The sequence below is a fragment of the Tachyglossus aculeatus genome, chromosome 2, assembly GCF_015852505.1.
Source record: "Tachyglossus aculeatus isolate mTacAcu1 chromosome 2, mTacAcu1.pri, whole genome shotgun sequence".
Taxonomy (NCBI): domain Eukaryota; kingdom Metazoa; phylum Chordata; class Mammalia; order Monotremata; family Tachyglossidae; genus Tachyglossus; species Tachyglossus aculeatus.
In genome coordinates this window covers 149,232,728-149,248,933 of record NC_052067.1, presented here as the reverse complement: position 1 = coordinate 149,248,933, position 16,206 = coordinate 149,232,728, and the positions used below count along the sequence as shown (strand labels likewise).

The following is a 16,206-nucleotide window of genomic DNA, read 5'->3' as shown; positions in this document are numbered from 1 at the left end:
TCACTTGTCAGCTATGTGGCTTTAGGCAAGTCACTTCACTTCTCCAAGCACTTAAAACAGTGCTTTGCACATAGTAAGCGCTTAATAAATGCCATTATAATTATTCTCTGGGCCTCAGTTTCCTCATCTGTAAAATGGGGATTAAGACTGTCAGCCCCACGTGGGACAACCTGATTACATTGTTTCCCCCTCCAGTGCTTAGAACAGTGCTTGGCCAACAGTAAGCGCTTAAAAAATCCCAACAGTGGAAAGAGCATGGGCTTTGGAGTCAGAGGTCAGGGGTTCAAATCCCGGCTCTGCCAACTGTCAGCTGTGTGACTTTGGGCAAGTCACTTAACTTCTCTGTGCCTCAGTTCCCTCATCTGTAAAATGGGGATGAAGACTGTGAGCCCCTTGTGGGACAACCTGATCACCTTGTAACCTCCCCAGCAGCTTAGAACAGTGTTTTGCACATAGTAAGCGCTTAATAAATGTCATTATTATATTATTATTATTATTATCATAAGTGCTTAATAAATGCCATTATTATTATTCTCTGGGCCTCAGTTTCCTCATCTGTAAAATGGGGATTAAGCCTGGGAGCCCCACGTGGGACAACCTGATCACCTTGTAACCTCCCCAGCAGCTCAGAACAGTGTTTTGCACATAGTAAGCACTTAATAAATGCCATTATTACATTCTTATGATTATTACTTAATAAATGCCATTATTATTATTCTCTGAGCCTCAGTTTTCTCATCTGTAAAATGGAGATTAAGACTGGGAGCTCCACGTGGGACAACCTGATCACCTTGTAACCTCCTCAGCAGCTTAGAACAGTGTTTTGCACATAGTAAGTGCTTAATAAATGCCATTATTTTATTATTATTATTATTATTATTATTATTATAAGTGCTTAATAAATGCCATCATTATTATTCTCTGGGCCTCAGTTTCCTCATCTGCAAAATGGGGATTAAGACTGGGAGCTCCACGTGGGACAACCTGATCACCTTGTAACCTCAGCAGCTTAGAACAGGGTTTCGCACATAGTAAGCGCTTAATAAATGCCATTATTATATTATTATTATTATCATAAGCACTTAGTAAATGCCATCATTATTATTCTCTGGGCCTCAGTTTCCTCATCTGCAAAATGGGGATTAAGATGGGAGCTGTAGGGCGAGTGATTGTCAGACATGAAGAGGGAGAGCACTCCAAGCCAGAGACAGGACTCGGGTAAGAGGATGGCAGTGAGATAGATGAGATCGAGGTACATTGAGTAGACTGGCATTAGAGGAACGAAGTGATTGGGCTGGGTTGTAGATAGGAAATCAGGGAGGTAACATAAAAGGGGGCTTTAAAACCTAAGATAAGGGGTTTCTGTTTGATGCAGAGGTGGATGGGCAACCACAATAGCCTAGTATGTCATCAAAACTGGGCCAAGGCTAAGAAAAATCCGAATCTGGACAGGAGAGAAATTTTGCTAATACAAGTAATACATGATCTGCAATCCTGGGACTGTACTTCTTTCAGCTACTGGTGAATTCGTATTCTGTTATAGGTAGAAGAGATAAAGTCTAAGGTGAATGCTGTTTTTTTTTTTAATCACAAATTGAGCCAGGCTGCAGGGACTTTATGAAACAGGACCAAAAGAAAAAAAAAAAAAGACCTGAAATGACGAAAGAGGTTGAAAAAGAGCAAGAGTGAGAAAGAGGCAGAGCCAGGCACATCAGCATGCGAGGAGACCAAGAGAGAAAGAAAGACAAAAATACAGGGGTTATGGAAAAACATCTTTACAGTCAAACAATAGGATTGTTGTATGCTGACCTTGGCGGATGCAGTCTGGACCCCTCCCCTGACTACAAAAGCCTGCAGCACAGGGAGCTTCGGCCGATTGTGTTACGGTTCTGCTTGTTGAGGCAAGGCATTTTTTGTTAGTTCACTGACTCTCATTTAATACTCGGCAGAACTGGAGTGTAACTAGCCACTGGTAAGATGAGAAATTCCTAATTCAGGCAAGCCACAACTGTCATGTGTGACACCAGAAAATGGCCATGGTGCATTTCTGCAAACCGCGAAGTATTATGTAGTTATATCATCTATAGTAACTGAATAAGGTGATTCCGGTCCCAGATTGCCTGGCTGCTAAGAATTTTGGCTGCAATGCATTGATACTCTAGGAGAGCAGCAACCTATTACAGAGGAAATTGGATTTTGAAAGTGAGGGTAATAGGCACAAAACCACACTGCCAAACAGCCACGGCTTGGACACCAACAAACATAACCACAGCACAAAAAGGCCAAAGAAGAGACAGAGACAACTTAGAGGGACAAACAGATCAAGTGACAGAAGAGGAGAGATAAAGGCAGAAAGGCAAAGACAGAAATGGAAGCAGATACTGAGAAAGGCCACAGCGCAGATGCTGTGCAGAGAAAAGAAGAGGCAGAATAGTAATTCAAAGTAAGGAGAGACATGCTGAGACAACCAGGCAATGGTGTTTACTAAGCACTTAATGTGTTCAGAGCACTGAAGTGGTAAAGTATAATGGAGTTGGTAGGTATGATCCCTGCCTTCAAGGATCTTACAATCTAGACACACGGACTAAGAAAGTGAGAGAGCAGAATAGGAAGCAGACATACCCTCCCAACTGACAGATCTTAATCTGTTACTTTTCAAGTTTCAGATGCCTTAGTCCTCCAAAGCAGTCAATCAATCAATCGTATTTATTGAGCGCTTACTGTGTGCAGAGCACTATACTAAGCACTTGGGAAGTACAAGTTGGCAACATATAGAGACAGTCCCTACCCAACAGTGGGCTCACAGTCTAAAAGTCCTCTACAATGAGATCCAAATTCATTTTCTCTGGGGCTTAAAAAGTTTAGAAACTTATGGACAGACTACATTTGATTTTTAATAACCGAGAATGCACAATTCCAATAATCTGACCAATTAAAATCAATTTGATTTTTAAAAGGTGAGGAGAAAAGAAAAGTAAACCCACCATATCTTCTAATTCACACTGCATGGGTAAGAAAAAATTCTACACACATGATAATTATTGCACTTGAAATAAACTAAGGTGTAAAACTACCAAGTTGCTTTCTTCATCATTTGAAGGTACCAAGAAAAGAGTCACACCTCAATTGTTTATGATATTCACGTAAAAAACTATTCAAGTTATCCTATAAAATATAGTAGAAGTCAAGTTACCTCACATAATTGTTCCGGAACAGTTGTGAGTACATTCTGCTGAAGTTCCAATTTTTCAAGATGTTCCAAGTGAACACTTAAGCAGCACTTCTGACTTATGGTGCCTAAATCCTCCAGTTCATTTGCTGAGAGGTCTAGTGACTTAATATACTCTTTCTCTAAAGCTAGGTTAGAAAAACTCTCCGACCCTCTCAAGTGGGGCTGAAGTACTGATGACCCTTTTGTAAAAACAATGACATAATAGAAAAATAATGAAAATCATTTTAAAAAGAGGATAGCAATAAATGAGGGCTTCTAGAGCAAATCAGAGCAAATTTTAGAGAAAGTTGGTGACACAAATCTGAAGACTACTCTGTAAAATATGACAAGCACAATGGGTCACAACTTGCAATTACAAAATTTAGATTCAGGCATATACTCGGGGAAATAAACAATTGCTACCAAAACTCTTGTTTCTTGTGCTTTCCTCTAAATACTCACTTGGAGAATCATCTGATGAAAACAATTTTCTTCTTTGCTTCAGTAATTCTTGATCAAAACTGGGTCCCTATTTAGTAAGTGAACAGATTCAAAAGAAAGTTGATACTATTAAAAGAAGCAATATTCCACAAAGAATGACCCTACCAAATTTTACAGGAAGCACTACTCTACTGACAAAGCTAAGTGCTTAGTACAGTGCGCTGCACACAGTACGCGCTCAATAAATACAACCGAATGAATGAAATAAGTATAAGAGGCAATGGCCTGTGAAAACTGAGTCCCTCAGTTTCATGTCTTATTGTCTCTTAAATGACATTCACCTGCTTTTAAACCTGGCAAAAAATCTTTGAGATATGCTCTCATTGAATTGCTATGATTGATAAAAGATAAAGCAATACAAAAGTTAACCTGGAAATATGCTAGACTGTCTTTCCCCTTAAAACTATAGTCATAAAACAAATTCTACTACGACACCAAAAATGACTGGCTTCTTGCCAATTACCTTCCTATAAATCTCCTTACTAATCAATCCTAAGAAATGATATCTGAAGGTATGAGCCTCTGAAACGGGATCAGAGCCAAACTACAGTCACTGGATAGAATAAAAACCATCTTAGATAACTCTTCTACTAGTACTACTACTACTAGGAATATTGACAATTATAATTGTGGTAACCATTCATCACATCCTATGCGTCAATCATTGTACTAAATGGTGGGGTAGATACAAGAAAATCAGGCCAAACATAGTACCTGTCCCTCATTCATTCATTCAATCATATTTATTGAGCACTTACTGTGTGCAGAGCACTGTACTAAGCGCTTAGGACTCACAGCCTAAACAAAATCGAGAACAGGTTGTTCCCATTTTGCAGATGAGGAAACTGAGTCACAGAAAAGTTGAGTGACTTGCCCAAGGTCACACAGCGGGCAAGTGGCAGGGCCGGGATAAGAAACAGGATCCTATGACTCTGTTTGTGAACCAGGCTGCCCTGCTTCTCTAGCTGCACATTTATAAATTTGTCACCAGACAATAAAAAACACTTTGGACAATTCAGTATGTCCAGTTGCAGATTTATCATTTGGCTGCCTTCAGTCCAGCAGATGCTATACTCCACCCCCAGCAATTATAATAGATGAAAGGGGGTCAGAAAAATGCTTGGGCAGCAATTATTGGGAGACATAAAGTTCCCAAATGATGTGATTAAGTAAAGAAATATCCAGGGTAGCAAAAAGTGTATGTGTGTGTGTGTGGGGGGGGGGGGGGGGGGGGGGAAATCCACAATCAATCAATGGTAATTTAATTATGGTACTTTTTAGCACTTACTATGTGCCAAGCACTGTTCTAAGCACTGGGGTAGATACAAGTTAATTGGGTTGGACATAGTCGCAGTCCCACCGGGGGCTCACAGTCTTATCCCCATTTTACAGACGAGGTAACTAAGGCACAGAGAAGTTAACGGACTTGCACAAGGTCACACAGCAGATATGTGGGGCAAGGCCCATGCTCTATTCATTAAGTCACACTATTTCTCCAAAGTATTTACTGAATGCTTACTGTGTGCAGAACACTGTACTAAGCACTTGGGAGAATTCAACATAGTTGTTAGACATACTCCCCGCCCTCAAGAAACTTACAATACAGTTGGAAAAACTAAATCGGACAACAAGCCCTAACTATGAGCACTAGACCACAGGGAAACTTGCCAAATTCTGAAATCTACCCTGCAGCCTAATGCAAAATCCACCACTGAGTATGAGGTAGGTAATGACAACCTAGCCTTCTCTTATTAACTATTTTCCAACAGCACAGTTTGAATAATGATTTATCTCACCACGGAACTGGAATGCCTCTGCAAAGTCGGAGAGCACTTTTGGAGGGCAGGATCTCTGTAAAGGTCTCCCACACTTAAGGAATTTGATTTCTTTTTCACAACGAATGAACTCTCACTTCCTAGTTTCGATACAAAAGTAGAGAATTTAGTGAGGTGAAATGGTGCCAGGGAATATAATAACCAGAAAGAGGTAGGTTCCAGAATAATAAATCATTCACTGAACGAAGAACACTTGCAAATATTTCAGCCAATACCCTAGGCAGTACCTTGAAGATATGAATACTAAAATTATATTTGCCATCTCATTTATACTCACAACTCTAATTTTGTCTGTTTTACTAGCTCAAACTTCCTCATCTATCAATTTATCCTACCATCTGATTCAGCAGGTACCAGAAGGTCAGTACAACTCAGGAAATCAGCCTTTTAAGGGCTGTAATTTTTAGTATATGAGCAACTTATTCTGCCATCACTGTGAGAAATCAGTGTTTTTACTTGAGAAATAGTTTGAAAAATAGGTGTGAATTAGTGCAACTATTGATAAATCATTCAACATGTCCACTAGAATATCTTATTTTGTTGTGGGAGTCACAATGTGGTCGTATTTAACATGAAATTATTTTGATGACGATATACTAGGGATTTGAAATTCACCTCAATAGTAATTCAAATCTGCATTTGGAAAGCTGATATTTTGTCCCCCTGCTCAATTTTATTTCAGAACATATTCTGTAACAAGGACTGTCATTTCGAAGACAGCACTACACTGAGACACTTAAATACAGATACCTTTGAGAATAACTTACTTCGAGAAAATAATGATTTACTAAAAAATTGAAAAATATATTTAAAGTATTAAATATTTTCTACCAAATGAATTTATTTAATGAGTACTTATTGCATGCAGAACATTCTACTAAGTGCTTGAGAAAGTCCAATAGACTAAGTAGACAGGTTCAGTGCCCTCAAAGATCTTACAGAGATGAGTATCCTAATGTGGCTGCACAATGAATTTTTTTTACAGTTTTTTGGGAAGATTATTCAAGAATATTTGTCCAAAGTGATTTGAAACACAAGGCTAAATAATTTCTAATTAAAGTGTTATGAAAAATGCACTGCTCCTTACATTTGAAAAATCAACCTCAGATATTTAGTAATATACAGTACATCTAACTTCAGAGTGCTCTTTCAAATTCTAGACAAGAGCCAAATAGTTCAATTTCCTAATAAAGAGCCACTAAACTATTCTTTTCATGAGAAAAAATAAGGAATTGTAAAGTTTTCTTATTTGAGCATCTGTTCTGCTTTTCTTGTTTATTAAGAGAGATATAAATCTATTTTCAGAAGTGTTTAGAATGAGCATGGAGCACTATTAGTTTTTTAAGCATAATTTTTATCCCTATGACAAGCAAAATTATTCATGCCCATATCTCTATAGATTCATTTTCAGACCTTCTACAGAAACAACAGACTGCTTGATATGAGTTAATTAAAAAGCCAACGCAACATACACTTATCTTCAACTTTAAGTTCTTTTCCTATGTCACATGCTTTTTTCCCTTCTATATTTCACACACAAGAAAATGAATTGGATCTTTTTCCAATACTTCATTTATTGTTTAAGCCTTCTAACCCCTTTAAAAAACAATTAATAGGGCATATGGTGAATGCATTCACTCGTGCACCAAAGACTCAATCTCCAACATGGGGAAACATTTACCGTCACTATCTAGATCGTCACTCTGCCCAAAAACACAGTCTACTGAAGATTCAGGTATGAAAGTCCAATCATCAATTTTATCTAGTGTATCTTCAGAGTTCCCATCACTGCCTGTAGTTCTTCCGTGCTCTGAAATGCTTTTCATTTGATACCTGAGGACCATTCTTGCTAGTGCAGAACTTTCACCTAACGATGGAAAGCCTGAAGTTACCATTTTTAAAATGTGGCATAGACATAAGTTTATATCCAACCAAATAATCATCCCTATCTCAGTACTTAAATGAAAAAGAATAATATCAGCTATAATTTTTACATATAATATTTATATAAGCAAGGTAATATTCTATTTTCATGACAAAGTACTATGCACCAATAGTTTTGCTTAACTGAGGATAATGTTTCAATTAAAACACACACACACTAATAATAATAATTGTGGGTTTTGTTAAGTGCTTCTATATGCCAAGCACTTAACAAAACCCACAATTATTATTATCATCATTGTGCTTGGCTTACTATATTCATTCAATCGTATTTATTGAGCGCTTACTCTGTGCAGAGCACTGTACTAAGCGCTTGGGAAGTACAAGTTGGCAACATATAGAGATGGTCCCTACCCAACAGTGGGCTCACAGTCTAGAAGGGGGAGACAGAGAAAAAAACAAAACATATTAACAAAATAAAATAAGTAGAATAAATATACACAAATAAAATAGAGTAATAAATATGTACAAACATATATACATATATACAGGTGCTGTGGGGAGGGGAAGGAGGTAAGGCGGGGGGGTTGGGGGGGGGAGGGGGAGAGGAAGGAGGGGGCTCAGTCTGGGAAGGCCTCCTGGAGGAGGTGAGCTCTCAGTAGGGCCTTGAAGCACTGTACTAAGTGCCGGGGTAGATTCAAGATAATCAGGTCCCACACGGGGCTCACAGTTTAAGTGGGAGAGAGACCAAGTATTGAATCCTCACTTTGCAGATTAGGTAACTGAGGCAGTTAAATAACCGTTAATGAGAAGATAAAGGTCACTGTTAACAGTCACTGCTAGCAGTAAATAAGAAGTTAAGTGACATACCCAAAGTCACATAGCTGTCAAGTGGCAGAGTCAGGATCAGAACCCAGGTCCTCTAAGTTCCAGGCCTATGCTCTTTCCACTAATAATAATAACAGTAATAATAATAATAATTCTGGTATTTGTTAAGCACTTACTGTGTGCGAGGCACTGTACTAAGCACTGGGGTAGATACAAGCAAATTGGTTTGGACACAGTCCCTGTCCCATGTGAGGCTCACAGTCTCAATCCCCATTTTACAGATGAGGGAACTGAGACTCAAGGAAGTAAAGTGACTTGCCCAAGGTCACACAGTAAACAAGTGGCAGAGCTGAAATTAGAACCCATGACCTTCTGAGCCCATGATCTTCTGTCTCCCCAGGCCCATGCCCTAGCAACTCCACCATGCTGCTTCAAACACTACAGCCAATACAAAATTATCCAGAAAGCACGAAGCAGATGCCAATCTAAACACCTAGATATCCACAAATCCTGGAAAATGGAGTCATAGCCCAGGAATATCAGAGATGTTCACTTAGGTATGCCTAATAATAATTTTCGATTATCCTTGGGATAAACTAGTAAAGGTGTAGGTAAATTTTTCAAAAAGTTCCATTTCAATTTTTTTATTCATTAATGTTTTAAAAGAGTTAAAATTAATCCAGCCATGCTGAAAGTGAAATGCTATAAATGCATTTTCCTAGATAAAATATATTTCATCCTCCTCCTCCTCATCAGTATCATCAACAATGACATTTATTGAGTGCTTACTGTGTGTAAAGCACTGTAGTAACTGCTTGGGAGAGTACAATAGAGTTGCTAGACATTTTTCCTGCGCACATGAATATAGCGTCCAGAAGGAGCTTAGAGTCTAGATGGAACAAGCTCAACTGGATAAAATGTTACAAGCTGAGGGATAGAATTAATTTCACATATTGACACTTACTTGTCTGCTTTCTTAAACTAGATGCCTTATCTGGAAACAAGGGACTGAGCCATAATGGCTCAATTTTTCCCATACAAAATCCTCCAAGACATATACTGCTATTGGCTACATCCAATCCAAGCTTCCTTAGGAGTAAACTGATGATTTGGCTATCTCCTTTCTTGATACTGATTGTCAATGCCATGCGAATATCTTGTTCTCGGGAGCCACTATTTAGGAGCAATTCCACCAATTTGGGATTACTTTCCTTTTCACAAACCTACATAAAGGAAAATACAACCAAGATATACACAGTAAATTACATTTTCTTTGAAAGAATAACACATTTTATTTCTTTCATAACATTAAATCATGACCAGATACTTGTAGGAAAAGTTGAGTAAAATTCATGTAAATGGGAGGGTAATGAAAAGTATAATGCCCATGGAGCACAGTAATTTAGAAAGCATCCAGCCCCGTGAGGCTCAGTCATTATCTTCCAGCCAGTTCAATGAAGTAGATAAAGAAAAACAAAAGCATTACAAAATCTTTCCATACCACACTTTTAGTTCTTCAATGCTGGCATCAATCAATGTATTTACTGAGCTCTTAATGCATGCAAAGCACTATACTAAGAGCTTGGGAGAATACAACAGAGTTGGTAAACATGTTCTCTGCCCACCAGGATAGTTTACAGTCTAGAAAGGGACTGAGACAACAAAAATCAGGAATTATGAAATAAGTAACGTGAATTATAGCAGGTGAGGACATGAGTTTTTGTTTTAATGAGGCCCTTCAGGTTTAATATTCAAAGAGTATTTGGGTGGTATTTTTGTTCATCACAAATATTTCTTGAGAGGGCACAGAGGTGGTCAGAGTTAGCTGGATTTTGCATTATCAAAAACCCAACTTCTTTCACTTCTTAATATTTAATGAGTTGTTAAAGAACATCTAGGTGTTATAAAAAGTTCAAATATACATAATGAAGACAAATTGTCAATTAGAACAACTAACAACTCGAAAGTCATCACGATCTCACAATTTTTCATTAAGGAAATTGGGAAAATAAATACTTTAGTCTCAGAAAATAAGTTTAAATTGTCTCCTGAAAAATGAAGTTTTAAAATCCCTGCCAAAAGTCTGTATGGATCTGAGTGCCTTGACCAGACTTTAGAGATTTTTTTTTTCCCCAGTGACATTTACATAAATGAGGTAGAGGAGGGGACCCGGAAAGATAATGCCTTCTGTTAAAAGTCTTGTATGTTTTTTGGTTACTTACCTGGCAAATTAAAGAACTTTGCTTAGTCATTTTATTAACATCAGCTCCCAACAGAAGCAGGCATTCAGCCATAATACAGTTGTTCTCATCACATGCTTTCTGCAGCATCATGTTTTTAATATCTTCATCGCTGGTTATTTTGGCAAAACATCTACAGCACAGGCTTTGAAACTAAAAAAGGAATAAAGTAAATGGAAATCAGAGCCTATTACTATTTAGGGAAATTCAGAGTCCATTGGTGAAAAAAATCATGATTACCTGCTGATCTCTTTGTTCTGTGAAACACATTGACATCTGATAGAAAATGAATGAGTCATAGGAATGATGTAACAGCAGCTTTGCAAAACAAAATGACAGTTCAAGTATTGCCAAGGTTGTGTGAAATCCCTAAGAATGATACAAAATGGCAGAAGTAACCATAAGTTATGTCAGTAAAGAAAAGGAATTCACACTTTCAAACTATATTATAAGATAATAATAATTATTATAATAATAATGGCATTTATTAAGCACTTACTATGTACAAAGCACTGTTCTAAGCGCTCGGGAGGCTACAAGGTGATCAGGTTGTCCCACAAGGGGCTCAAAGTCTTAATCCTCATTTTATAGATGAGGTAAGAGAAGTGAAGTGACTTACCCAAAGTCACACAGCTGACAATTGGTGGCGCCGAGATTTGAACCCATGAACTCTGACTCCAAAGCCCGTGCTCTTTCCACTGAGCCATGCTTATCAATGAAATAAATTATATAATAAATTAAATTTTACTGAAACTTGAAACCTCAGTGGATTCTTATGTGGAGTAGATTTTTTTTTTAATCCTCAATTGTCCATGATCTCAACCTGGGTCCTAATCCCAGCTTCACCACTTACCTATGTGACCCTGGGCCAGCCACCTATGTTTTCTGTACCTCAGTTTCCCCATCTGTAAAATGGGGTCAAATTCCAGTTTGCCCAACTATTTAGGCTCTGTGCCTCATGTGGGATAGGGACTGTCTACAACCTAATTATCCAAACTGCTTACCTTGTATCTATCCCAGCTCTTAGTACAGTGTTTGGCACATAGTGTTTAGTAAATACCACAATTATTACTATTATTATTATTTTTCAAATACATTTTTTAAAAGGCTGGAAATTGCCATAAAATATGGGGTGGAAGGTGATGCGGTTACATATTGGGGGTGGGGAAACTCAAGATTTCACAATATTTGAAGTTCTGGCTGTCAAATTACTGTGTCTGTTTCAATGACAATAAATTTGAAAATGTCCCTATAGTATAATGAAATAATAATAATAATATTTTAAGCACTTCCTATGTGCCAAACGCTGCACTAAGCATTGTGGTACATACGAGTTAATCAGGTTACACAAAGAGTCACTATCCCAAATGGGGGTCACAGTCTAAGTAGGGAGGAGGAGGAGGAGTTAATCCTTATTTTACAGAGGAGGTAACGGAGGCACAGAGAAGTTAAGTCACTTGCCCAAGGGGCACACAGCAGGTAAGTGGAGGAGCCAGGATTTAAACCCAGCTCCTCTGACTTTCAGGTCTGTGCTCTTTCCACTAGGCCACACTACTTACCTAATATTTCTTCTCTCCATTCCCAGTATAACAAACAACAACAAAACAGGTACTAGCAATATATCACAGAAGGTTATAGAAACAAAGCTGAATTTTCAGATTTGCATTAAAGCATTTCACATACATGTATCTGGACTTCAACAACATCTTTAAAACGCCGTACACTGGAAACCAGAACCTTCGCCAGGAGGTGCATAGTTGCTATACATAAATTCTTTTTTGTTATCAAAAATCCTAGAAGATTTAAACCCAGGCATTGAATTTCTAGGAAAGAGAGAAAAAAGATCAAAAATCTGAAAAAAATAATCGCTCCAGAATTAAAGGCAACCTCTCCAATAATCAGTAGATAAACCTGCATTAACTAATACAGATCTTTATCTTCCTGTCAGTTTTATACTGACCTTGGTCATCCGGAAACATCTGTAGAGAATGAAGTACTGTGTCGGCAGCTCCCTGCTGTGCTAACATTTCTAAAGCACCAGAACATTCAGCAACAGAAAAAATTACTTTTAATCCACATTTCTGAATCCCGGGATTCCCAATGAACTGGAAGAGAGTCAGTCAATCAATCAGTTGATGGTATTTATTGAGCACTTACTGTGTGCACAGCACTATACTAATGCTTGGGAGACTACAATATAACAGAGTTGGAAAACACGTTCCCTGCCCACAAGAGAAGCATAATAGTTAAGGAATTATTTCATCCCAAACTGGAAGCTGCGTGGCTTAGTGGAAATGGTACAGGCTTGGGAGTCAGAGGTCGTGGTTTCTAATCCCGGCTCTGCCACTTGTCAGCTGTGTGACCTTGAGCAAGTCACTTCACTTCCCTGTGCCTCAGTTACCTCCTCTGTAAAATGGGGATTAAGACTGTGAGCCCCACGTGGGACAACCTGATTACCTTGTAACTATCCCAGTGCTTAGAACAGTGCTTGGCACATAATAAGCGCTTAACAAATATCATTATTATTATCCTTCCCTTTTAGCAAAATCTCGGTAAATATGATGTGCACTGATAGACTGTGTATGCTAAATCCTATGAGGATTTTTTATTCCCCATCTTTAATCTTATCAGATGTTTGCATGATACAAATTCCAAACCTAGATTTTTTTTCCTAGCAATTAGTAGAGTGCTTTGCAAGCACTTAATCAATACTGTTGCTGCTGCTAATATTATTAACACTACTATAAAAATGATATAAAACTATATTACTATTACTAGTAATATAATAGTGATTACTACTATTATAATAATACTAATATAAGAGTAACAACAATAATAATCATGGTGGTATTTGTTAAGTGCTTATTTTGTGTCAAGCACTGTTCTAAGCACTGGGAAGATTAAAGAGAACCAGATCAGACACGGTCCCTGCCCCATACAGGACTCACAATCCAAGAACAAGGGAGAAGAGGTATTCCCACTTTGCGGACGAGTTACCTTAGGCACGGAGAATCTAAGTACTTACCAAAAGTCATCCAGCCTGTAGGTGGTGGAGGCAGGATTAGAACCCAGGTCCTTTGGCTCTCAGAGCCATACTTTTTCCACTAGCCCACACGGCTCCTACTGTTATTCCTAGGTCAGTAACAGATTGGGAGGGTTGGATGTGAAGAAAGGAGGATATGAATGCACTGAAGCACTGAGCACCAGGATCTGTTAGAAATTCTCCTCCCATCTAGTGAAAGTGGGAATACTGTCATTCATTCAATCGTATTTACTGAGCGCTTACTGTGGGCAAAGCACTGTACTAAGCCCTTGGAAAGTACAATTCGGCAACAAATAGAGACAATCCCTACACAACAATCCCTAGTCTAGAAGGGGGAGGCAGACAACAAAACAAAACAAGTAGAAACCCGCTCAAGGGACTGGCAAGTATGGCATTTCCTATAATTTACCTCAACCCTTTCTCATAAACACACTTGACAATACCATTCCCACCTACTGCTCATATTTTTCCAAAACTCCCCTATTTTTTAATTACCTGAGCTCACACATTTCTCAATCACTTGCTGGCCTTGGGAAAACTAGAATTTCATCACAATATAACGGTAACTTCACAGCCTCATTTAAAACTTATTAGGCTTACATTTTGCCTGCCAAACTCAGAGAATGAGACCATTAGGAACAACAATCTACTTCTGGTTTGCTCATTTAGTAAGGGGCAAAGAACAATAATAAAATTCACTGAAAAAAATGAAAATAAGCTAGGAGTTCCAAAACTAAGTGTGCTAAAATCAGACAGAAGGTTGCTTCAGTGAAACAGGGCCCCATGAAACAGGCTAATCGTTGTGAACCTCTGGGCCTCTCTCTGACACCACCTGTCTGACATGGCTTTGCACACAGTAAACGCTCAATAAATGTGATTAATAATAATAATAACATGGCAAACATCTCATTGCCCCAAAACGGAAAGGGAGATTTAGATAATAATTGCCTCAACAGATGGAATGGGAGACAACTGCCTTGATTCCCCAATCACAGTCACACAGAAATTGCATCCTATCAAATCCAGCTTTGATGTTACTATTTTAGGCAAGGTGAAGATACAGAGTACTTTAATTTTGAAAAAGTGTAACTTGTCTTTATCCTTCTGTGACATCACACTCCCGTCACTTGTACTGGCATTTCGAAAAGATATGTTTCACGCTTTAAACATGGGAAAATGCTTCCTGATTTCACAAATATATTTCTACAAACAATAGCTATGAAGAGGATCATTTAGAGGGGAAGAAATAAAAAGGATAAAAATCGAGAACAGGACTCAAATACTAGGAGCAGTGTGGGCCCATACTCAATCAAGCAATGAATGGTATTTACTTAATGCTTATTGCGTGCAGAGCACCATAATAATAATTATGGTACTTGTTAAGCACTTATCCTATGCCAAGCACTGTTCTAAGTACTGGGATAGATACAAGTTAATCAGGTTGGACGCAGTCCCTATCCCACGTGGGACTCACAGTTTTAATCCCCATTTTGCAGATGAAGTAACCGAGGCACAGAAAAGTGAAGCGACTTGCAAATTGACACAAGCAGACACGTGGTGGAGCTGGGATTAGAACCCAGATCCTTCTGACTCCGAGGCCTGTGCTCTACTCACTAGACCATGCTGCTTCTCAAGGCAGCACGTGTACTTATGCACATGGGAGAGGAGAACATAACAGAATTGGTGCAAATGTTCCCAGTCCACAGGGCGCAGGCAGTCTAAGGGGTCACCTCTGTTTCCTACACTAGACAGTGAGGGCCTGCTTCACCTGAAAGACTTTTTCAGCGCCGGAGAGACTCTTTCACCACCCGTACCACCTGGACTCCCGTCAAACCTTGCTCCAGCCCAGGAAGGACTCGAGAACTGTGGCCTGTGGCCTTCTCAACTTGTAAAACATTGGCAAGACCAAGCTGAGGACTTTGTGAGTGTTGGCCTGAGCAGTGAGGAGGCTCACGGCCTGCTCCTCGCCTCCACCCTGCCTCTGGCACAAAATGCCCTCCCTCTTCACAATCAACAGAGGATCGCTCTCCCCACCTTCACAGTCTTCTTCAAAGCACATCTCCTCCAAGAGGCCTTCCCCAACTGAGCCCTCATTTCCTCTTCTCCCACTCCCTTCTGCGTTGTCCTTGCACTTGGATTTGCTCCCTTTAGTCACCCCTCCCTGTCTCACATCACTTATGTACACATCCATAATTTATTTCTTCAAATTAATGTCTCTCTCCCCCTCTAGACTTTTCACCTCGTTGCAGTCAGGGAATGTGTCTACTAACTGTTATCTCTGTTATATTGTACTCTCCCAAGACCTTAGTACAGGGCTCTGAATACAGTAAGCATTTAAAAAGTACAATTGACTGAATGATTGCTCATCTAACCACTGCATCCTATTACTCTTCTCATATTTGTCATCCTTTTACTTCATCTCTTTAAGCGCCTGTCACTAAGTCCTTCTCCACCTTAGACTGTGAACCTGTTGGGAACCAGTGATCCCACCTAATTCTTATCACTGTATCACAGGCCATGTCCTACCTGATGTTGGATCTGTCCCAGTGCTTATTAAGAGCTTGGCACATAATCGCTATTATGATTTTTTTCCCTCACCACAAAGTACAGTGCTTTGTGCAGAGTATGTGCTTAATACATACTATTATTACTACTAGTGACTGA

At 39.0% G+C, this 16,206-nt stretch overlaps 1 protein-coding gene across 1 annotated transcript in view; it reads right to left on the bottom strand.

The window, feature by feature from the left end:
- LRRK2 (leucine rich repeat kinase 2) overlaps positions 1 to 16,206 on the bottom strand; it is a 163,363-nt gene that overhangs the window by 85,233 nt on the left and 61,924 nt on the right. The window contains exons 15-23 of the mRNA XM_038765259.1: positions 12,460 to 12,604; positions 12,183 to 12,322; positions 10,740 to 10,868; positions 10,482 to 10,652; positions 9,224 to 9,482; positions 7,229 to 7,414; positions 5,509 to 5,627; positions 3,674 to 3,740; positions 3,194 to 3,411 (exon numbers count right to left, since the gene is read on the bottom strand). Of these exons, the coding sequence (XP_038621187.1) occupies positions 3,194 to 3,411; positions 3,674 to 3,740; positions 5,509 to 5,627; positions 7,229 to 7,414; positions 9,224 to 9,482; positions 10,482 to 10,652; positions 10,740 to 10,868; positions 12,183 to 12,322; positions 12,460 to 12,604 (1,434 nt within the window). The remainder of the gene's footprint in view (positions 1 to 3,193; positions 3,412 to 3,673; positions 3,741 to 5,508; positions 5,628 to 7,228; positions 7,415 to 9,223; positions 9,483 to 10,481; positions 10,653 to 10,739; positions 10,869 to 12,182; positions 12,323 to 12,459; positions 12,605 to 16,206) is intronic.